The 23,232-nt window shown below is 37.4% G+C and overlaps 1 protein-coding gene across 4 annotated transcripts in view; it reads right to left on the minus strand.

Moving 5' to 3' along the window:
- Positions 1–23,232, minus strand: part of frmd4ba (FERM domain containing 4Ba) — a 66,525-nt gene that overhangs the window by 20,313 nt on the left and 22,980 nt on the right. For 3 of the 4 annotated variants that reach the window (XM_088915335.1, XM_088915337.1, XM_088915334.1), the window contains exons 1-8: positions 21,633–21,819; positions 14,562–14,627; positions 14,032–14,126; positions 12,720–12,812; positions 11,745–11,829; positions 7,035–7,091; positions 6,478–6,500; positions 1,375–1,458 (exon numbers count right to left, since the gene is read on the minus strand). In XM_088915335.1, the coding sequence (XP_088771461.1) occupies positions 1,375–1,458; positions 6,478–6,500; positions 7,035–7,091; positions 11,745–11,829; positions 12,720–12,812; positions 14,032–14,126; positions 14,562–14,627; positions 21,633–21,794 (665 nt within the window). In that variant the 5' untranslated portion in view covers positions 21,795–21,819. Of the gene's footprint in view, positions 1–1,374; positions 1,459–6,477; positions 6,501–7,034; positions 7,092–11,744; positions 11,830–12,719; positions 12,813–14,031; positions 14,127–14,561; positions 14,628–21,632; positions 21,820–23,232 lie in introns of those variants that run through there. The other variant, XM_088915338.1, reaches the window with a different exon arrangement.

A 23,232-nucleotide genomic window follows, 5' to 3' on the forward strand; every position in this document is an offset into this window, starting at 1 on the left:
ATTCAGTAACATTTAGTGAAGTTAAGGCAATTTGAGCTCAGAGGAACCAAAAATCTAAAAGCTTGCTTTTTAAAACAAATATAAGGATGTTTCATGAGCATGGTTCTATGTAACAGGAAATCACCATGTGAAAAGCTTTTGTTTGCAAATGCTGAAAATTTACTCTATTGTATTTTTTCATAGATTTTCTTATTTTATTTACATACGTGTGAAACTTTCAACTGTGACCATTGGTAAAAGCATAAGAAATTTATTCACTTCAAACATTTACGTTCGCACACTCACTGCACAAAATACTAGGTCCATCAGCCAAATACTGTAGCTAGATACGCTTAGAGGCAGACAAGAGGTGGCTGGATTGAGGTGCAGTAGACAGTTCCTCCCTGGCCAGAAAAAAACCCTGTCTCTTCTGCTGAAGACTGGTGAAACTGACAAAAATGTGCAGTTCAGTCCCACACACCATTAATCCTTATCAAAACCTCAACTGAAGGCAATTGTGTGGGAAGAAGGGCTCACAGAAGGTACCGTATTTACCTAAATATAAAACACACCAAATTTCAAGGTGATAGTTAGTCTGTGGGTTATATCTGAATACAAGTTAAAAAAAAGATTCAGAAGTTCATCTGGTTATTGACATTTACCGCCAGAGAGCTGAACGGTGTTGAAGTGTGTTTACTGTAACAGACTGCCATTTTGCTTAGGTCAGGCATGTTGTGATCAAGAGACAAAAAACTTTTCGATTCATTTTTAGTTATCCAAAATGAACAAGACATCACAGTATGCGTTTGCGTTCAAGAAAGAGGCGATCCTGTGTGCTGAACAGCATGGGAATCGTCAGGATCGAAGGCAGTTTGGAGTGGACGAGCATAAGAAGATAGAGAGGGATGAAGGAAGAGCTCTCGGTTGAAAAGGGAAGTAACAAGAGTTTTAGAGGAAGAAAGCATGCTGTTTAGCTGGACATCATTAGCATTTTATCTTTTAAATGCCTCACTATTTTTCTTTATTTAAAAACTTGTTTTTTTCATTTTAACCATTTTTATTCAGAAAAAGCAACTTGTGCTTTATAAAGTTATTTTCTCAATTTCCAAAGACCATATTTCTGGGGGTGACTTATAGTCAGGTAAATACAGTCTACTGTGGAGGATTCATAATATTTTCACCATTGAGTGTGTCTTAGCTGCATCCAGTAATTAAGGGGCTCCTGAATATCACTATATTTGCACCAAATGCATAAACCATTTGCAAGGAATGTTTTATTCAAGCAACCCAACTCACTCAGCTTTAGTGGCCTCCTCCCATTTGTCACCTGTTCCTTATTGCAGAAAGATAAGATACTAAAATGAAACTTTAACCTGTACAATGTACAGTACCTACCAGTAAGCAAGAGAAGGGTGTTCCTTAAGGACTTTGGTAGGCAGAGTAGGGAGTTTCTTGAGGTCAGTTCTTGTACATTCGTCACTGAAATTAAAACATTAACAGATGAAAGGACAAAAAGACACCTCTCTGACTTGTTCATTAAGCTGATACGTAGGGAAACAACAATAATGTGACATTTACAGTTATCATTTCATGCATTTGATTCTAGCTGGTAAAATTGGCAACTAAAACACAGATGTTTGACATAGGCCACCCCCTGTATCAGACAATTATACAGTGTTTTATATATATGTTTATTATTACATTATCATTATTAATGATCTCAGCAATAATAAGAATTTCTAAATTGAATACAGCTCTTTTCAACCCAAAGCACCCTGCATACAGTTTGGGACCCACTACACCCACACCTGTTTTGGGAACTTAAACCTGTCACTTATATTTTATGTAATAGCAACAGAAGATCTCAAAAACATTAATGACATATTAATTGCATTAAACAAAACCTGACGTTTTTACACTGTGACATGCAAATTTCCATAAAGAAAGTAACAATCACAACAGAATCAAAGATGATTTTAACTTATTTGTAGAATTGTTTACAAGTGTACAAGAGCTTTAACCTATTTACACATATTGTGATCAAAATAAATGTACATTCTTATTAAATTATTTAAATACAATTTCTGGATTATGATGTTTCACAAGGAAGAAAGACATCAAATATGGACCTTACTAAATCTCAAGAATGTGGTTTGCACCTGGCATGCAGAAGTCTATTGTGTATTGAATTCACAACACTGATGTCTACAGCTGTGGTTATATAAACTAGGTAATGCAAAGCTGGTTTGGGGGGAAATTTCTTAAGTCTGGGCAAACCAACAATACACATAGAAAGGAAAAAGCATAACTTTCGTCTGACTTAATCCTTCATCTTGTAGATTCTTGTTGAAATGTCTGCGGTTCATTTTTACCTCTTACCAACATTGTTTCATAGATCTTTAGATATTTTCATCTCAACAATTAATTTGCTTAAACATGTTTACTCGAGAGCCTTCAGCTACATTTGCAAAACTAAAGTTCTTCATTTTGCAGGGTTCTACTAGTAAACTGTAAATGCACTCATTGCCACAAAAGGCAGGAAATTTCAGAAACTATTTAATCGGCACTCAAACACCACAAAAAACAATGTAATTCCTCTGTAATATATACATTAAGCTTTAAATATGTTTATTTAATTTAATTTATTAAGCTTTTTATTTGCATTGCATTACAAACTACATGAACAATTACTTATTACGTTAGTCAACACAATACTAAGCACAAGTCAGATAAACAGGTAGTGCTAAAACACCACAAGTCAAATATCACACCAAAATAAACCAAATGTCGATGTCAATATCTGAGATGAGTTAACAGTGACTTCATGAATAAAAGGGAAGTAAAGTGCCTTTTGACTTCCATCAACAAAGAACACATAGATTTACTGGTACAGTTCACCTAAAGAGCTTCAGAATCACTGACTGATAAAAGATGTCATAAATCACAATATCGCCTATAGCAAAAAGATTTAACTATTGCTCTACTGTATGTTTTAACGTTTGAAAGCTTGGAACATTTTCCCAACAAAGGCCTGAAACTATGGTAATAATTTGAACTGTATATTTTGCATAGAATTATAAGAGCTAGATGTGACTGAAAACCTAATCGCCTGGTAGATAACTGAATTTAATAAAATGTGAAGGTCCATCAAAAGTGTTTAATAGTGATCAAGTATTGAGTGGGTTTTTGTTGCTGATGTGTGCACACAGAACAACCACAAAGATAGTGCCTACTGTAGACATGTAAAGCACAACTGTGCTCGGATAAAACTCTTCATCGTTGTTTAGTGGAAGGAACCACTGTTTTGACAACAGGAACAGTCAATATGTATTAAGTGTTTCAATAAAGAAGTACAGATAGACAAGAGTAAACATTTAGTTCCCTATTAACTCATTACATTAAATATGCATTAAAATAGTAATGAAAACCACAATAAACAGCAAAGATAGACATTTTGCAATTTTGAAAATAAACATGACTTTACAAGTAACTTATTTCATTAAGCACAGTAGATAACATCCAATCACAATGCGAGAGGAGTTTCACAGCTTGTTAGGCAAAGCTGAACTTTAGTTATTAAGCCTCAAAAGTGAAGTTTTCTATTATAATTGTGTACAAAAGCCAAAAGCTGGTATAAATAATCTCAATTAATCACTGACTACCTATACTGCCTCTCAGTGTTTAGCGCAGGGTTAAAGAATTTGTTATCGTAGTTCAGTGGGTTCAATTAAGTAAACCTTATTTTACAATTTCAGAGTGTCTCCACTCTGTGATGATCAGCGGCATTTTTAGTGTCTGCCTGTCAGCTATCTGGAATTCATTACCATATCTGCGTTATGCTGCAGCTGCCTGTGGTTATCTTTTCAGCCCACTGGCAAGTGTATGAAAGCAATGTGTCAGCTATTTAACTACAACAAAGGCCTCCCCCACTGTGGAATATTACTGTAGCAAGTCTATGTCCTTTGACCTAATGAAATACTCACAGTCTGGTGGGTGAACTATTAAGCAAGGCAATGCTAATATCTTACGCTAATGTAAAATAAAATGCCCCATCAAAGAACTGCTTTAAAGCTTATAAGTTCTGGTTTTGTTATCGTTTTAACATTAACATTTTATATACAATGCTACCAAATGTTGTCACATACATAGTCCACTGCATATAGTTTTCTTTTCCCTTATCTAGGTTCTTGTAAGAAATTATACATTTATTCTTGGAATATTAATGAACTGGTTTCCTCAGTTGACCTCTATATTGTCTTTTATTTTGTTTATGGATATATAGTACCTGTTAAGAGCCTTGGATAAATGCAGCAAACAAATGAATAATTAGTGGCAGATGGACTTTAAAATTGGAGGTTAATGTCCAACACAAGCCAGCCGTGAAATTCTAAGCCTCAGCAGGTATAACTGAGGTTTAAATGACAGGCTCTTAAGATAAAGAAGATCAGGGGTGCTTTAAATATATCTTAAAAGGTAGAATGTCTGTGTTGGAAAGAACAAACCCTAACACTTATATCCACTGACTCAGAACAAGACAGACAACTCTTCTGTTGGAAAAAATAAAATGAATTCTGCAAGTAACAGCCCTTTTCAGGGTACTGTGATTTTTAATTACAGCACATAGCTGGGATCCTATGATCCAAACTCCCACACACCTAATCTCTGTACTTCAGTACATTTCCAGTGAGCGTGCCAACAATCACACATTTATTACAAGACTTGTGAACTCCATTGGTCAGAGAAAAATAGAGATGAGTGGCCATCTACTGTATAAGCCTTGTGGTCAACATTACACAATATCCTGATTCTGCAACTAAAAGGTAAAGTTTATCTCCTCAAAGAACACAAAAGACCACATGTGACCCTTAAGGCACAGATATGCTAACACCCTTCATGTTAAATGTATTTGTTTTTCTTCTCTGTGTGACAAAACATTTAAATTATCTCTATTTTTTTTCAGATTGCAACAGCAATTTGGGAAAACTGCTACTGCATGGTTTCCTTCCATTAATCATTAGGTATGTAAAGACTTTCTTACAGGATTCTTGGCTTTTTTGTGCTATTTTGGGAGAGGGAGGTACATGCAATACTGATCAGAAGGAGGAACAATTATCAGTAATTTGTTAACATGATAATTTGATGAGTATCAATAGCAAGCAACTTTTTTTTCCCTAGATGTTCTTTCTTCCCCCAATAACCTGGGATCCCTTCACACATCTGATGTTGAAAACCTGTCTTGGTTTTTTTCCCCAATAACAGCTAATATTTTTCCATGTGGAAAACTAACTTAAATAGCATCAAAAGAACAGAATGCAGAATCCTCAGCAGGTGTCTTAACCACACTGATGTACAGTAGGGCAGTTGACAATTATTAATTTCTGAATTTGTGTGCACATTTTAAAATATGGGTAGAATAAATGGTTGTTGCTGTAACTTCATGAGCTGTGTCTTTTGAGGTTCTCTGATAGAATTGATCTACGTTAATGAAAAGATTAAACACTTAAACCACATGAAAGACAACAACCCTCACAAATCAACCCTTTCCAGGTAAGCCTCAGAGAACAGTCAGACACTGTCAAGGAAACCTCCGTGTGGAAAAAGGAAAAAAAATGTTTTACAATGAAACAAAGTACTATCCTCTCTACTACACAACACTAAACACTTTTTCTCCTCATTTCCTGCATTTAAAAGACCTGTTTAATTCATTTACTCAGGTTCGAAAACAAAATGACCCAGTGTAACATGCGGCGGCTGAGAAATGAAGGTAAAAAAAAAAACTTGTTGCTGTCTCCAGACTGCTTAGGCCGATTTAAACAGCGGTTAGCTGCGTATACCCCCACGCACCGGCTTCAATTCAACTGTCAGGTCAAGTGTATGTATTGGAGGGTGAGGCCCAGAAAGGGCAGCCACAGAAGAAAGAACAGCATTGATGTCCGCAGCAAGCAGCTGACAAACTTTTATCTTCTTTTGCATACATTACTGGACCATTTGCGGGGCTGCCGCTGGCTGTAAAAAATCCCCACACCAACTTTCACACTGTAGCTGTTCAAGTAGGTAGCTGCGTCACCATGCGTAGGCTGCGATGGAACAAGTAAAGTTTCATTCCATGATGAAAAGAGAAGAAACTCAACGTTTCGGCTGTGGAGCCTTCTTCGGGTGTGTTCCGAAACATTGTTTCTTTTCTTTTCAGCCTGGAATAAATCTTGACTTGTTCCGCCACACTGTAGCTGTCAGTATTTAATTGCATGACGCCGGAAACATGTATTGTGCCATGGCATCACTTTCCAAAAACGAGCCCAAGAACACGAGCGCTCGCACTTGAAAAACCGGTCTTTCCCAAGCTGGACACCACGTACAATCACTTAGCGGTGTTTGCACTTTCACATACATGATTAGCAACTAATCACCGCCCACACCAACCAGCCCTCCCTTACAACAATTGTAGAACTTGGAGCCAAGTTCCTCTTCACTTAAATTAAATACACATCACGATCTTACCTTGTATAGTCTCCTTTAGCTTCCTGCAAGAAGAAGAAAAAAGTCACTACAGTAAATACAATGAGAAAATCAATAGATTCTAAGACTAAAACTTCTTTCAAGGGTTCCACACAGTATGAGAATCCTGTACATACTATCGTATATAATTTTTAAAGAAGCTGAAACAGAACATAGAAGCTATGTTCTAAGCACCGCTGTAAAAAGAACACACCAGACTGCTAGAGGATTATCCTCTGAAATTAATTCGCCGGTGCAAACAGCATTATGGAGATTTAGTAAATGCTGTCTGATAAAGAGAATACAACAAAATGCAAAACCACTTTAACTCATTTAGTGATTTACAAGCGGGTAAAAAACTTTTTTCAAGCAGGAAAACATTGTCAATCTACAATGCAACTAAAAAAAAGTACCTATGCAAGTAAAATCAAGAAAATAATTCTCGGGGATTTAAAATCTCTTAAATCCACAATACTATTACTTGCTGGAAACTGGAGTTAACGACTCCTCCTGTCTAAGCAACATAATTTCAAGAATGAAACACGGAACAGGGCACTTACCTGCAAGGTGTAAGCTGCTAATTTGAAAACATCTTCACTTTCCACTTCTATGTCTCCCTGTTCACCGTTAGAAGGTGGGGGGAAAAAATCAGTAATTAGAAGAAAATGCGAAAACTTTGGGTGTGCCAAATTTAACAACAGAACTCCAGAACAGCCTGAATCAGTCACTCAGCCCGTACCGACAGGTTCTACTCCACTTCAGACCCCACCATAAGCACAAAAACAGGGGGGGAGGGAGCGCCCGTGTTTAATTTAAAGGACCACTGCTTCACTCGACGTGTTGGAAAGGCAATTCAAATTTGGCTACAAACTTGCATCGAGAAGTAGCATTTTTAACGAAAACGTTCAAGTTCTTTTTACCGACTCTATAATCCCCCACTAGTTTACAACTTGGTTTGTCCTAACCTAGCAGGTTTCGCAGCACTCACTCTCACAGCGCAGTCCAGATAACATTCCTCCCCTTTATCGGCATTGCGCACTTCAACACTGGCATCTTTTTAAAGAGCGAAGGCTCCAGCTGTGAAATTGTAATCTACGTGCATTTTGTGTTTTACAAGCTATCTGTTGTTGAAGAGAATTTCTATTATTTGCGGGAAGTTCAAAACGAGGGACTTCGTAGGTCATTTCATGGACGTCTGAGTCCTGCCACCACACCGCCCAGACCTCACCATCTGCGTCAAGACTGTGGGGGGTCATTAACCAGGCTAAAGACCCTGACAGTGGAGCGGAGACTATAGACATGGAGTCCTGCTGAGAGTAGGCTCTGATAAACATGTAAAGAAACGTGACCGGTATTTCCATGGGGCGAATAAAGTTCCCTAACTTTGCATCAATTCTATACGTATACAACTAAGCATTAACTACCTCAACTAAACGCGTTTTATGTTGAATTATTTTAAAATACGCATGTAGAATTGAAAATAATTGTAACTGAGCTTCAATTTTTACATATAGAGCACTTATGTTACCTTTTAAATAAACGTGCTTTACAAAGTTGACCAGTAATTTTAAATAGCTTTAAAAAATTATATCCAATAAAAAAGTAACATATATTTGAACTAGTAGTATGGACTGTGACTCGCCTGTATCTTAAGGCATTCTAATCCAGTTTAATATAACAGGGCAATAAAAGTACTATTTATTGTTCTTAGGATATAGATTTATTGGAGTTTCTAACCAATCCGTTTATCGGTTCCCGATAATATAGAAAAGTTTGCTATAAAATAACTTAAATGCAGGTAGAAAATACGACCTGCTATACCAATATACCATGGGAAAACATTGAGCCTGAATAAGATACATCTTTAAAAATAATCTTTATGATATTTTTATCTTCTAGATATCGTAAGAAAGCAATAAAATGAATATTAGTATATATATAGTTAAAGCACAGAATTTAAATTAATAGACATTAAAATTGTACACTAGCAAGATCTCATCTAGAACATTTTAAATTTTGGTTACCAAGACACAACACAGATATTGATCTGAAAGAAGACAAAGAGCAAGCTACTCTTGATAGACTAAATTTACTATATCTACAGTCTTCAACAAAGAGGACTACGAGACAACTCATTTCAAGTATTCAAAAAACACAATGGCAGGAGGCATTTTTTCAGAATTAGTGAAACGTGGAAAATAAGGGGAAGTGCAAGAACATAAGGCGTTTCGTTACACAAAGAGTTGTTGGAGTATGGAACAAGTTACCCAGAAAATATTCTTGATGCCATCACTTGTTTCAAAAAAAGGCTGTATTAACACCCCTACTCATGCAAACAGTGCAATTGGATCTTTAACAATCAAGTAGTCTTAATGTAACAAAACAAGTCTCATCTGAAAGTGTCTCCATACTGGGGCATTTAGATTATCTGCTCCAAAGGGAAGGGTGGCCCCTACTGGTCTATCAATACCACTTATGACAACAACCTATTTTTTAAGGGGTCTCAAATCCCATACTGACTAGGCCCAGTCTAATTTAGCTTCTGCAAACTGATGAGATCAGGCTTACAGGTGGTAACAATGGTACTGGCCATTATTGAACACCCTTCAACTCCACCTAACCCTCCATCAGTTTGATTCTCTCATCCATGTGGTCAAGTAGTTGTCGCTCAAACTATACTAGTAAAGGCCAAACACATCCATACATTCTGTCTTCATAGCAATCACATTACTGGGCTTTGTGAGTATATTCTGAAAGTATGCATTCAATTTCAAGCATTACAATTTTTATTTTAGTTTCTTTTCACATTCCTGCTCAAATCGCATTTAAAAGAGATGTGACTTAAACCCTGTAGCAGCCAATGATTTTGGAAATATGCATAAGTGAATACATAAAGATGAATTAAATCCCACATGTCTTTTCAGGAAGTAATGTTACAGCAACTGATTACAATAAGACTTGAAACATTGTAGCCCAGTTAAAATAAAATCTCTAAGACAGTGTAAAGATAATATATCAGAGTTATAGGATGTTTTGAGCTTATTTTTTTTCCTGCTTTATCATCTATTAAAAAAACGTGGAAAACAGACATTAGTGAGCTACGTAAAACAGCCACACTGTACATGTTTCCATATGGCTACCATTAAGTGTTACTAGGAAAGGCATGTCTTTTCCAGGTGTCTATATTGAGTTCCACAGGAAAACAGCCAAGTGTACAGTATAACAGCTGAATAGCTTCCTCAGAAGAGACAAGTTTCCTTCTGTTTTAATTAGGGTGCAATATTTGGAAGCCTGAGCTTGACTTTCAGTAACAGGAAAGATGCAACAATATTGTACTAGAGGTGGGACTCGTAATTGTGGGGACTCCTAAAAACCTAGAGTTTAAGACAGAATTACAGATTTCTGAATATTAGTACATAGTGTTAATTCATAGCTATGGTTTTCACTTTTCATTGTTTTAAATAAGTTCCAGAGGTCAATCAGAAGACATTTTTGAACATTCGACTAAACAATGTAATAGATTTTATAGGTAGAATGTAGCCATTGCTTGACATTTTAGGGCACAAAATTTCAGCACATAAAGAAACAAACAGATTGTTCAATGATGTCCCAATATAATTGTGATGCTGTGTTTTTCCAGTTCAATTGCAGATGAATATCAGGATACTTTCTTGAAAGATTTCAGAAGTTTAAACAGCCACACCGCAATGCCTTTGCAGTCTGTTAGAGCTGGAGGACAGCCAGTCTTCAAACTAAAACTGCTCTTTAGCTTTTAACGGCTGTCTTCTGTAAATGCCATGTGCACAAAGGAACTCTCCGACCGCAAACTGTTTTTGGCATAACATGCCTTTTTGGGGGGGGGGATCTGACCTCTGGAAAGCATAAAGTATTTTTGTCCTTAAGTTATTTTCTTTTTAACTTTCAACAGCGGTTCTGATCTACTTGTCTGATTAAGACTAATTATTTCACAAGAACAACCTTTGGATACTTTCTTTATGGTTTCTCTTTCTGCAAGTAAACCCAAACTTTATAGAATCTATCTAAATATCTGTTGTCTAATAAGTTAGAGGGAGTAGTGACTGCAAGAGTACTTGAATGGAACGGAACAAGTGGTCAACTAAGAACACAGCCCTGCTATGCTATTTTTAAACTTTATCCTGTACATAAAGTTCACCAATATATAACTTTCAGTTTACATGACACTGTAAAAACACAAAAATCACTAAATTAACCACCATAACCACACTGGAACCAACCAAGCCTGGATTTATAAATGACTAAGTCGAAGAATTAGGAACAATAAAAGCTGATTTAAAATAGTCATGGTCATGAGGTTTTTGTAGAGCCTATAATTTGGTGTATTTCACTAATATTAGGAATGTTTGATTGTTCCGCAATGAAAAGCAAAACTTTCAATTTGTCCATTGCTATTCTGTACCTTACACCAAAATCTTTCCATTTGCAACTCTAAACAATTTTGTTTTAGCAAAAAAAATAATGCTAAATCTAAACAATTTTCAAAACAACACTGGGTAAAGCTGCCATCTAATATGGATTTGAAAATTGCTTTTGGCAGGCAAATTGCAGATGCTTTTATCTAGTTTGCAGCCTATCCTTACAAATGTTTACCTTTGCAAACATACTACAGCATTTTACTCTTTTACCTTGGTTTCACCAAAGGTTTGCTGTGGTTTCCTATAACTTTTACATGTTTTCATTGTGTTTTACTACTCTTGACTGTGTCCACACCACAGTGTACTCTAATAAAGTTATCCAACTGTGTTATCAAATACAAGGTCACAGGAGAACTAGAGCCTATCCCAGCAAGGAACGGGCTCAGAGCAGCAACCTGGATGAGATGCCAGTCTACCACAGGGCACACAGACACAGACAAGCACACACACCAGGGACAATCAGAAGATAATCATCCTACCAGTATGTTTCTGGAATGTGTTAGGAAACACCCAGAGGAAACCCATGCAAACACAGGGAGAACATACATATTCCACACAGGAATTGAAAACAGGGCCCAAGCACTTTAAGGCAGCAATGCTAACTACTGTGCCACCATGTCACCCGTACAGTAAATGTGTCACAGAATTATTTATCATGGTCTTTCCTACATGCTGTGTTTATAATATCAACTGACCCCCTTCAAATAGGAATAAAATAAAATCAGTGAATGTCAGTTTTAAAACCTTAGCGTTCTAGTATGCAGAATAACGTCAAAATAAAACAATAAGGTAATATTGATATACCCAAATACTTACATTGCAGATGGATGATTTCGCGTTCAGAAAAAATAACTCGACGGTAATGTTTTCTTTTAAGAAAGATATACTCTCGATGTAAAACCTGTAGAAAGAACATATAGACACTTTAACTTGATCCTTTTTAATGATCCAAAAAAGAGTTTTGCTACTTCATTTCACACTTAAACTTGGAAAAGGTCCAAGTTGAAATCCAATTGCACAGAAAGCATTTTTACTTTTCTTCCTGCATACCCTACTCAAAATAAAATTGTCTTTGCTTTTCCATTATCACCTAAACCCGTAATATTAAAAAGTGTGAAACAACCAAATGTTTAATGAATACAAGTGTATGCCATTTCTATTGATTCACTTCAATTGTATTAGTAAAAATATAATTTGTTCCTTATGGTTTACCTCCACTTGAACAGAAAAGTATATTTCTACCTACATAGCTTTACCTTCCATTATTGCTTGTGTACATTTAGAACATGACTGTATGAGAAGTAAAAGATTACACTAATTTTCCCATTTCTGATTTCTTGATGTTAAGGGAGAAAAATGCCACCTTCTGTTTGCTCTAATGTTTGTTGAACGTTACGTGGGTCAACTTCCCAGGACAGATATATATAGATGAAAGAGCTTAGACACTTCCAGACTTTCTGCAGTGCTCAAATATAATTTCTAAAAGTTGATTCTCAAGGAGTCCTTCCAGTGCAGAATTTTGATGACTACTGACTCTTTGGCGCACCCCACTGGAGAATACATCACATACAGTCAGTGGTCTGTAACCTGGAAGAGGGTTCCTTCAACACTTCTAACATGTGCCTTAAAACTGCCGATATCTTTATTTGGGTCTGGGACTGTTTTTACTGTACCTCTGACCTGCCTACAGGGGGCTCCTATTTTAACATTTACAAGTCAGTCCATCTGAATTGATCTTTGAAATGAGATCTACCATACTTAAGGAATTAAGGAAACTGACAGATTGCTTACCTGACCAGAAATTTCAAGGCAACAGGCCCTGGTTTCTTCGAAAAATCATGGTCTAGTACTCTGCGATCCAGCTGCAGCCAGTTACATTGGCCACTGGGAAAAGAGGAGGGAAACACTTCCTGTCAGAAGTCTTACATTTTATGTAGGGGATCAAGTTAAGGAGAAACTATTAAGTCATGTTAAAAATTAGGTATATTACAGTAAAAGCAGGGATATGTAAACAGCATCTTTAAAACCATAATGGGCTGTCTGTTAATTTAAAATGCCAATTAAATGTACACAGTTTATGATGTTTTTTTCAAACCAGATAAGATTTTTAGAGAATATTGCCTACAAATCTTTGAAATGTGAAAGTTCTCTAAAATCCAGATATATTAATTTCATCTGTGTTCTAAGCATTTTTACTAACAAGTGATAAGTAATACTGCAAATCAGATTTAAAAGGAGTTGCCCCAGTCAGTACTTTTTAAAACTTGTTCTACCGATAAACAATCACAATCACAAGGACTGGGTTCCATATTTTGCTATAGGTGTATAACACAGATTACACCTTACCTATCCCCTAGAGCAACTGAAAGACGTTTCTGTATATTATATTCTTTCTGTCCACCTGTTCAATATTTGTAGGTTTATACACAATTCTTTGTCCTTCACAATTTTAAGCCAAGGTCGGACGTCTAATTGTACATACACATAAATACATAGCAGTTGTGGATTGCAAAAACATTTTTTTTTGTAATCATCTGGTTTCAGCATGACAAAATCACCTTTTCCAAAACCGTTGGAAACCATTTCTGTACTATTTTTGTACGTAAGAATGTACCACACAGAAAATCCTCGCCAAAATCATTACTACTAGGAAAAGAATGTTCCGAAGACCGGAAAAGGAGCAGTCCTGCGAAACCAGCTTCAGCCTGATTTCAGAGCTGTACCGTGGAGCCGCACAACACTCCACCCGTTTCAAACGAAACAGACGCGTTTTCTGTGCGTTTCTGGAGCATGATGAGTAACCCCAGGTGCATGCATATTTCAAACCTGTTTCCAGAGCTTCTCCACAAAAAGTGTTCATCTATGTTCTTCAAGCTATATACTATGTTCCCTATTTCAAGCAGTAAGATTACAATTTCAGAAAAGCATTTGCTCACTGGCATCCATTTTGGAATTTATAATTGTATCTGTCTTTTAGAGTAAAGACAAGATAGTATAATCCTTTGTAGTAGTTTTATACCTCATTCTCAGAAGCCAAACTATATTATTTACATAAACAACATTCTTAACCAAAGTACACAGTTTTTCTTAGCAGTTTACTTACGTGTCATCAATATAGGTTATTCCAAAGTATTCTTTTTCCTTGAGGTTAAAATGGGATGAAACCAGATCCAGCAGTTCCCTTGCCAACAACTTTGGCTGAACAAACAAGAGCAACACAAATTGAAATGTGAAAGGTCTTATGAAGATGGAAAACCTCTGACCCTTGAATCTACTTTTTTTCTTTGACATTTTCATGTAATTGATTTGGTAGTCTCCTTGTAAGGCTGACCACTTCAGATTTTAAACCTTTATTTGAAAATGTACTCTTGCATTTTAGAAGCTGAATTAAGGACATTTTCCCTAGGATTTGCAAGCAGTTGAACTAATGTATTTTCAAATGAAAGTGTGATATCTTAGGATAATCCTTTATAATAGCAGGCTGTTATGCACAAAAAAATATTCTTAAATGCAATGGCAGTTAATTGTAATTACAAGTGTGCACATACCCTCTGTAAGAATCTCAAGGTTCAAGGCAGTAACTATTGAAACATTTATGCTCAGAGGAATGTGAGGGCAGGCAGCACAGCTCACCTGAACAAGCAATTCCAGCTTTCTCTCATCCAAGAGGTGTACCTGGCAGAGCCTGCCTTCTGTCATCTGCAACACAGGAGCAGCATGTCAATAAGGGCGTGACTCACAGAGCTTTCTATGCATATTCAGAATATTGAATTTCACCAGCCGGAACATTAAAAAACCATGAACGTATAGAGAATGATTAGGACTGCCCTGTCCTCAAGCTCATCAAATTCTTAAGTCTATATACCTGCACATTTCACTTCCTGTAAGAAAAATTACTTCCATCTTGAGCTCACAAGATAAACAAAATGGATTCGTAAGCCTCTAACAGAAATGATAACTGTTGGCAGTGTCATCAGTTTACCAGGTGTGTGTTTGTGTTTTCAGTCTGGTAGCTTGTCTTCAACATCCAAGACAAATTTTAACAATTTTATGTGGAGACAGGCATGCACCTTACATGTATATCTAGACACACAGCGTACATTTCTTAAGGTTTTGGTTTTAAGACACTAAAATAACCTGATATATTCAACTTCTACATCCACTTTTTTTTTCTCCACAATGGGAAAATTACACTGTTTGACACTTAATACAGTATATCAATGCTCCTACTTAGGATGATCAATTTATTCAAAATAGTTTGAGTTCCAGTAATTCTAGAAGAATTCTGACTCATGAAAAAGCATGCTAATATTAACCAACTGCATTCATATATTGTCTGGTGACACCACTCGTTTTTACCGCACCTCCAGAGAATATTCTTGCTTTTCTTGACTCATTTGCCCACACCAAGTATTTTTTGTCTTTTGTTTTTCACTTTGTATTATTGCTTTTAGGTCTTCAGTTGTTGCCATAATGATCTTCACTTTTCTGTGTCACCTCATGTAACCAACTTTGAATGAAAAACTACACTACTGGAGACTGTACCCAGTTGCTCCAGTCCACCCAGATGGGAATGATAAATGAGAATCAGCATTGCTGTGGGTGATCAATGTGAGGTACCAGTGTCCAGTCCTGGGGAGAGTCACATACTCTCTAGTCTCTTTAACACTACAGAAACCAGGAAAATCTCTGGCCTGATGGTTCTGTGGTTCTGGTATAGACTGTACCTTTACCTTTTTACAGGTATTGTTATGCTCCCAGAGGTCTGCATTTATAGTTTGATAGATCTTACTAGATCTCTTAAATTAATGTCATTTATTAATATCATTAGGTAGACCAGCTCAGCAGAAATGAAAACCTAGTGAAAGACACTACTGGATTAGTACATCACTGTTTTAAACTAATCTTGCACTTTAAAAAGCAAAGTTTGCCAAAAGCAAAGAGGAAGTGGTAGGAATAATAAAAATAATTCTCTTCCTACCAAAGCCCAGACTCATTTTCATTCCTTTGTTTAATAGGCTCTCATTTCTCAAATGAAGCCTGCAGTTCATGAATTGAATGTTGATGCACAAGGAGCTCCTCAGGAACATGGTTTAAAGTGTGTATTTTCGTTTCTCGATGGAAAACATTAAAATGCATTTGAGTGCCAAGTGGTCTGGCTATACTTATGCAGTGATGAAAAAAAGTTATCTTACGGAAGACCAGCTACAACTGTACTATATAATAAAAATAACTACTATGGGTGTGCTGACAACAAAGTGCTGGAACATTGTTGCTTTCTCCAGAATTATAATATAATTGTAGTTTATTACAATTTTTATTTTGTTTTGGGGATTTTTCACCCACTAATGTAATTAGAACTTTCTGTAAACCACAAGATGTTTATTGTTACTGTCACGAAACTGCACTGCACTCAAATATTTGCAAAAACATCTTCCTTTATTTAATAAGCAAAAAGACACGTCAGTTAGCCTGAACTGCAGTCTTTTTGCAACACATTCAATTTGTACCACTGAATAATTTCGACACAACAATGGGAAAACAATGACATGAAATGTTTAGAGATTGTTGTGTGTAAAAATAGACAAACACTAAAACAAACAAACTCTTTTCTGAATGAAGCATGGCATTTTGTTCACAATGCACCCACTATTCTTGGGAGTATAATTTAAAACAACCATTCTTCCAGCAACCACGCATTCAATAACCATTCATTTTTCCTGCCATTTCAATAAGCTTGTGAGCTCCTACACATATACTATATAGCTAACCCTTTGTGGTGTTTAATGTTTCTCCTCATTTTCCTCCAGTTTCCTCCCAGGTGCATATCCAAGACAAAGAAGTTTTAGCGTTATGGTGACCTTAAAAAGCAGGACAGGGGCCCCATCCAGAAATAAACACCCATCTGGAGTAGCTGAAGTATAATGCACAGTGACCTAATTTTGACAGAAGAACATACTGTTTTGCTGCCTGTGTGTCATGTACAATGCACACCACACCAGATGTGTGTGTGCTCCAGAATATACAGTAAATTAGATGCTGGGATATTTAATTGGATGTGCATATTTTTCTCTTTAGGAACAGTAATGCATCTGATTAAGAGCAGAGTCGTTGAGCTACCCATTCCTTTTATATAATCACTGTATTCTTTTCCCAACAGCCTTTAATTTAGCACATTCATCATACCAGCTGACCTCCTCAGACAAACTCATTAATAGTGATTGTCTTTGTTTTTTCTTCACAGTTGCATTTTATACCAAATTAGAAAGCCTGACAACAAAGGATATATGGGTACCGACATCAGAAACCCAGATTTGTCGTACAGACTCCTGATGTACCATACAATTATAGAAGTAAACAGATGCAAACTCCAGTCTCACATAAAGCTAGTGTCATTGTGGCAATTAGGACACAGCAATACATTTTACCAAAATGAACATTCAGAAACATTATAAAAATAGTACAACTGCATCAGTGTTGTTTTTTTGTACTGATTCTCTTGGTTTTGTACTGATAAATTCTTGAAATACTCATATACAAGATAAAATAAAAAAGTCTCATACTTAAGGTCTCTTTTGATGAAAAAAGCAATTACAAGACTAACCTTGGGGCAACTGCACAAAGAAATATATCCATTGGATTATATTTAATCCTTCTTAATAGAGAGTATTACTGGAACTCGTTAATTACACAAAATCCATCGTCTAAAAAGGGATTAGTTGCTATAGTAACTCCTAAAGAGATTTTGGGGTTCTCTACGTGTGGTACTGTTCATAACCCTCAAAGCTTCATTGTTACACAAACATAATCATACAGTATAATGTATATAGAAACATCCATTGATTTTATGTGCTGTGGGAATTATTTAGGGGTCAGCTTTTTTTTAAAAAAATTGAATTTTCCTTTTGGAAAAAGCAACAGACTAGGCTTAAAGGTCTTGTCACCTCTCTGCTCGTCATTCACTGTTTCCCTCAGCATCTCTCAAAACAAAACATTCTGCTTGAACCAGTGCCTTCACTCAATGGTAACATTTTCCACATGTGGAAAGCTCTCTCCAGGATGTTCCTTGTTTGTGTTCACATTAAGCTGTTCAGCATTTGATTTGCTACTGAGAGGCATTGCCCTTTGACTAGGTCAACGCCACTAACACCATCACCTACAGTAACTGCCACAAGGTCACTATGCAACTTAACCTCCTTTAAACCTACCTATAAAAAAAACACTTTTAAGTTGCCCATTTTAAAAGCTTACCCTGTCTATACTCTACACCATACAAATGAGGCTTAAAGCTCCTGTTAAACTGTGATCTGTTCCCTACACAACACATACGGTAGTATAATGAACAAGTATCATGTGTATCGATCTTCACATATCAACAGCTCAGATATGGCCTCTCACATGATTTCCAGTTTGAGATCTCTCCATTGTGGTCAAGAAAATGAAATCTTTTGTGCGTCTAAAAAAATAAAGCCATTTGGGCAAAAAATAAAACTACAACCAGAGACACTGAGAATCCATACATAAATGCAGACAGGATCCTTGATCCTTCTTAAGCATTTTACAGCAAATGGCTTTTACTAATGCCATTGGCACTGTAAGAGGATCAAAACTGTCAGCAATCTACCTTTTTAGACTATGGATGTAATAAGCAGGTAAAGCTAGAAGTAGGTTATGAGTATACAGTATGTGTGTATTTATCAAAGTCATTTCATAAGCCGAAAAAAAAGATTACATGCTACAAAAACAGATTAGCTGCATGGTTGATAGTTGACGACTTTTCTTTACGTTTGTTGTGGCTTAAGTCAAGAGTTTAACACTCTGTCAATGCTTTGAGATAGTGCTATGTGATCTTTAAAGTCCATGGAGCAGACAATGCATCGGTTTAAAGGTTTGTTGAAAGGGAATGCACTTCAAAAGTAGTCTCTCTTAACATCATGCTTGTTGAGACGTGACCTAGGGAGCAGAGAGCTCCTGTGTCACCACACAGGTCACTTACTGGCATCGGGTCTAGTTATTAACCTTTCTAGACAACAGCACACAGTTTCGTAATTCTCTGACCCTGAGGATGTTAGTCTCCCTCTTGATATTAGGTACATGTGCATTAGGCACATGCAGAGATGAGCTACAGATCCTGTTTCAAATCATCAATGTACACTGCTTTCTGTCAAAGCTTTCTAAATCAAGACATAGTAAACGGAATGTTTCCCTTTTAATTTTGTCTATGGGACAAAGTTTCACACTAGCAGAACAAAACACTTTAAAAGACACTCGAACACTAATAGACAGCTAGTGACAAGAGAAACATGCTGTGAAAATCTGAAAAAAAAAACTTGTACGGGGAGTTATTTGTTTTGAGCATCCCATTGGTCTTTTTGAAATCTCTGACAGAGCCCAATTTCCATGCTCTGTTTCAAACCAAACAAGAGTGCAGATCAAAAGGCTTCTCAAACTGCTTACTAACGAGTTCCATGTGTCACAGAACGCCTTCTGTTCCAGGCGTTTTTTACGAGATTAATATGAAAACACCCTCTCCAGTTTGAGACAAAACATCAATTCATTTTTATGTTGAAGTGGCTTCTGTTCTCTTAAATCTGTCCAGTTCTTCTAATTTTTTCTATTTCTATGCTTTTATAACAATGATTTTTTTAATCCTACCTGGACTAGGAAAGACGTGCAGTAAACCTATTGTACCATATAGACTGATCTAGAGGTCTAGGTCATCAGAGGAAACCATACCTGCTGTACAGATCCCCACTGACAGCTGTAAAGCTGAACTGGCTTCCTGACATGCCCTGAAATGGGCTATTTGATCAGAATCATTTCAGACACAAAGTGACCAATATGGAAACAGCAGGACTGAAACAGGCAAACTATTTATTTAACTATACAGGGGTCCATTTAATAACTCTTTCTACATGGACTGAGCCCAGTGAAAAAGCAAAACTGTTTATCTGTTTATCAGCATCAGGTACAGAATTAAAACTTACAGTGGTTATTAGATAATTTCAGCACTAAGCATACAACCAGTCTGGGAAGGCAATGTGCTGAGTTCAAGAACTGCAGGCTGCAGGAAAAGGCTGCAGTATCTGGCACAATGGAAATCCCATCGGTGGCATGAGCAATGAATAAGGATTGAATAAACAGTTTCATACTACATGAGTGGACGGGATTATATATTTTGTGGGGTCTGAAGTATATTCTGTAGCAGAAATGGATTAAGAAGAGTATAGGCTTGTGTACTGGATTCAGCTCTAAGCATCTTTTCATTACAAGCTTTCATGATCATTTTTCTCTCTCCAAGATGCAATTGACTTGACAATGATTACAAAATTAGATTCAAAATTAATTCAGGATGACTACTGCTTGTCATCCACAGAACTGCGCACTGACACAGATGAAGAACAAAGACTGTAATCTGCGTCAATGGTGATCTCCAGCTATTGAACATCTTCTTGTGTTAATTAAGCAGATTTCCCTGTTCCTCTAGTCCCTGCCTGGTGTAAGCTTTTACATCCTGGGTCTCGGGTACAGCTCCAAGATGTCAAACCTCACCATCCATAACAAAGTCATATAGCACTATCTCAAAGCATTGACAGGGTGTTAAACTCTTGGTTTAAGCCACAACAAACGTAAAGAAAAGTCGTCAACTATCAACCATGCAGCTAATCTGTTTTTGTAGCTACCACAATAGAAGCAAGACATTGGAGCAGTCCTAAGAGACTAAGGGAGATAAGTCACCATAAGGGGTCTCATTCAACGCAATGGATACTATTACACTTTACATCTTTGACTCATCAGCATCCCAAAGTGACTGACTAGCACTGATCCACTCAGTGGAACCACAGCAGCATCCATGGTGAGACCTAGAGTTTGAACCCCTATCTCAGACAAAACTCCAATGGCAAAAGACTGCCCCCTAAACCAAGGGATTTGAACCCAGGGAATTAAGTCTCTCTAAAAGTCTCACTTTACAAAATAAGAACTGTTACACTTTGATTGTCATCATTTGTCATACTAGGTACTTATTCTACAGCGAATATCTTCCAGAAAGACTATTCATAGCAAATCACCACACAGCGGACATGGGGGGTGTACCTTGGCATCCCCAGAACCCCGCATGAAGTGGTAAATACTGGAGCTTGTGCTAAGTTAATACACCTTCCTCGACTCCACTCTCCCGACACAAAGGGACCTTTTCAGGAGAAGCTGCAGCCGGAATTTTTCTCAGGGAAAATGAACGGCGTAAAAGATCGCCAGGAACACACTCCACAAGCTCAGGAAACAAGCAAGAGATCAAGCATCGGGTGAAAGAAGAAGGTACCTACGGCACAATCAGATTAGGCACCCATTCCAGTTCAAAGTCACAAAAGATATACAGAAATGAATGGGTTAAACACACATATCTTTACGTATAAAGAGCCAGGGTTAAATGCAATGAATACCTTGTAGCCTTTTCCATTTTAACTTTGTAAGAAAAAATTGCTATATTCTCAACTTAAATCCAAGTTGTTTCAAGCAATATTCAAAAAGTCTGTTGTGAAGACTATTCTGCATCTCATTCTAAATGGAGCAATTAGAAAGGTTAATTAATGTTAATTAATGGCAAGTCTCAAAGTACTTTAGCATCATTATCAGCATCACTCCACTGGCATTGGGAGAAACATCCCAAGGTAAAAGAAACGGACCCCGTGCCAGTCGTTATACCTGGTAAACCTCCCCCAGTCTGCACCACGTCCGCACAATCTGCTGGCAGCGCCTCACTCTCTCCATGTACCATTTCCTCAGGGTTGTGATCGTGAGGTCCCAGACAAACTGGCTGCCGCTGATCAGCAAATCCTCGACCCCACACATAAAACCTGAGGCCATCGCTTGTCCTGGAGTTTTCACACTGCCATCGCCTTCCCAGAAAGAAACCTGGGGTTCCTCTCACAGCTGATGTAATTGCGGCAGCGGCCCGCCCGAATCTCTTTTAAGGGAAAGCCAGGGTGGTGTATGAAGCCAGGGTCACACAAACTCTTCTTTCAGCATGCCTCCTGGGCAGCATCCAAAAACGGCCCCCTCACTCCCATTAAGCGTGCCTGAAGGCTGGCCAAGCGCTGCTGTGGGCTCAGCCCTGTCCGGTAGTCCCCAGTCGAGCTCCAGTCCTCCCTGCCCACTTAACACAAGCTTCTGTCAAAAGTCCCAGCTCTGGCTGCCGCCTGTGCTGCTTCGAGCTAGCTGGCTCCTTCAATTTAATTCCCAGCAATTTCTCCGCTTCCTGCCAACTCTCAGCATATAGGCAGGGTCTGCTCTCGAAAAGATTTTATAACTACCTCCAAAGAGACTGAAAGGAGACTGCTCCCGTGTCTTTTCTTCCAATCAATGGATCCTGCTCACAAAATCCTAATCGTTTCATCGACTGTACGACTGCTGACACCACAGAAAAATCCTGTATGTTTTAATTAAAACATCCTCAATACAAAACAGGTTTGAGGCATACCACGTCTCTTTTCTGGAAAATAATGATATGAGGCAGAAAGGTGGTACACAGTCTCCATTCATTCTTCGGGGAATCTTTAGATGCTCTATTTTAACCAGAAATCTGCTGTTCCTAAGATTTAGATTTGAGCAGGCTGCTGATAATTGTCAGGTCTTGAAGGGTAATTTGTGTGTTTTTTTTTCCTTCTGAGGCTTGTAGTTTCCTGAGTGGCTTCTGCTTTTCCCTCCAACCTTCTTATTCCATTATAAAACTATATAAGGGCCCTTTTAATTAACAGAAAGTCTGTGGCTTTAGGGTGAAGTTCTATGACTAATGGGACACCACGTCAACAGTTACTGCTGGAAAACTAAAGTATAGCAAAACAGTTACTAATGACAATTTGTTGGGTTATTTTTTATTTTTAATCACATGTTATTCTGTGCCTTTCACTCCTCCCCGGCTTGGAATCGCTAGCCCTTAATCAGCTTAATGCTCTGCTACATCTCTTGCAGCAGAAGAGGAGAGATGAGGCCAACTTACTCTCATCCTCTGAGAAGTGCACTGTCAGGCCGTCAGATTTACAAGGATTTTAGTTTTCTTTCAGATTTTTTAGAACTAAATAATAATTTGGTGATATTAATGCAACTCGTGAGCATTCATATGAACCAGAGGGCACATGTGTAAACTACAGAGAAATGCATTTCAAACGAGAACAGGAGGTAGTTCTTTACACAAAGAGTTGTGGGAGTATGCAACAACAATATGGTTGGGAGCTACCCAACCAAAAGATTGTTAACCCAATCCAACCACTCAGCGAATACCTGTCACAGGTGGCTAAAGGCAATG

This window comes from Atractosteus spatula, chromosome 5 (assembly GCF_055471065.1).
Source record: "Atractosteus spatula isolate fAtrSpa1 chromosome 5, fAtrSpa1.hap1, whole genome shotgun sequence".
Classification (NCBI taxonomy): domain Eukaryota; kingdom Metazoa; phylum Chordata; class Actinopteri; order Semionotiformes; family Lepisosteidae; genus Atractosteus; species Atractosteus spatula.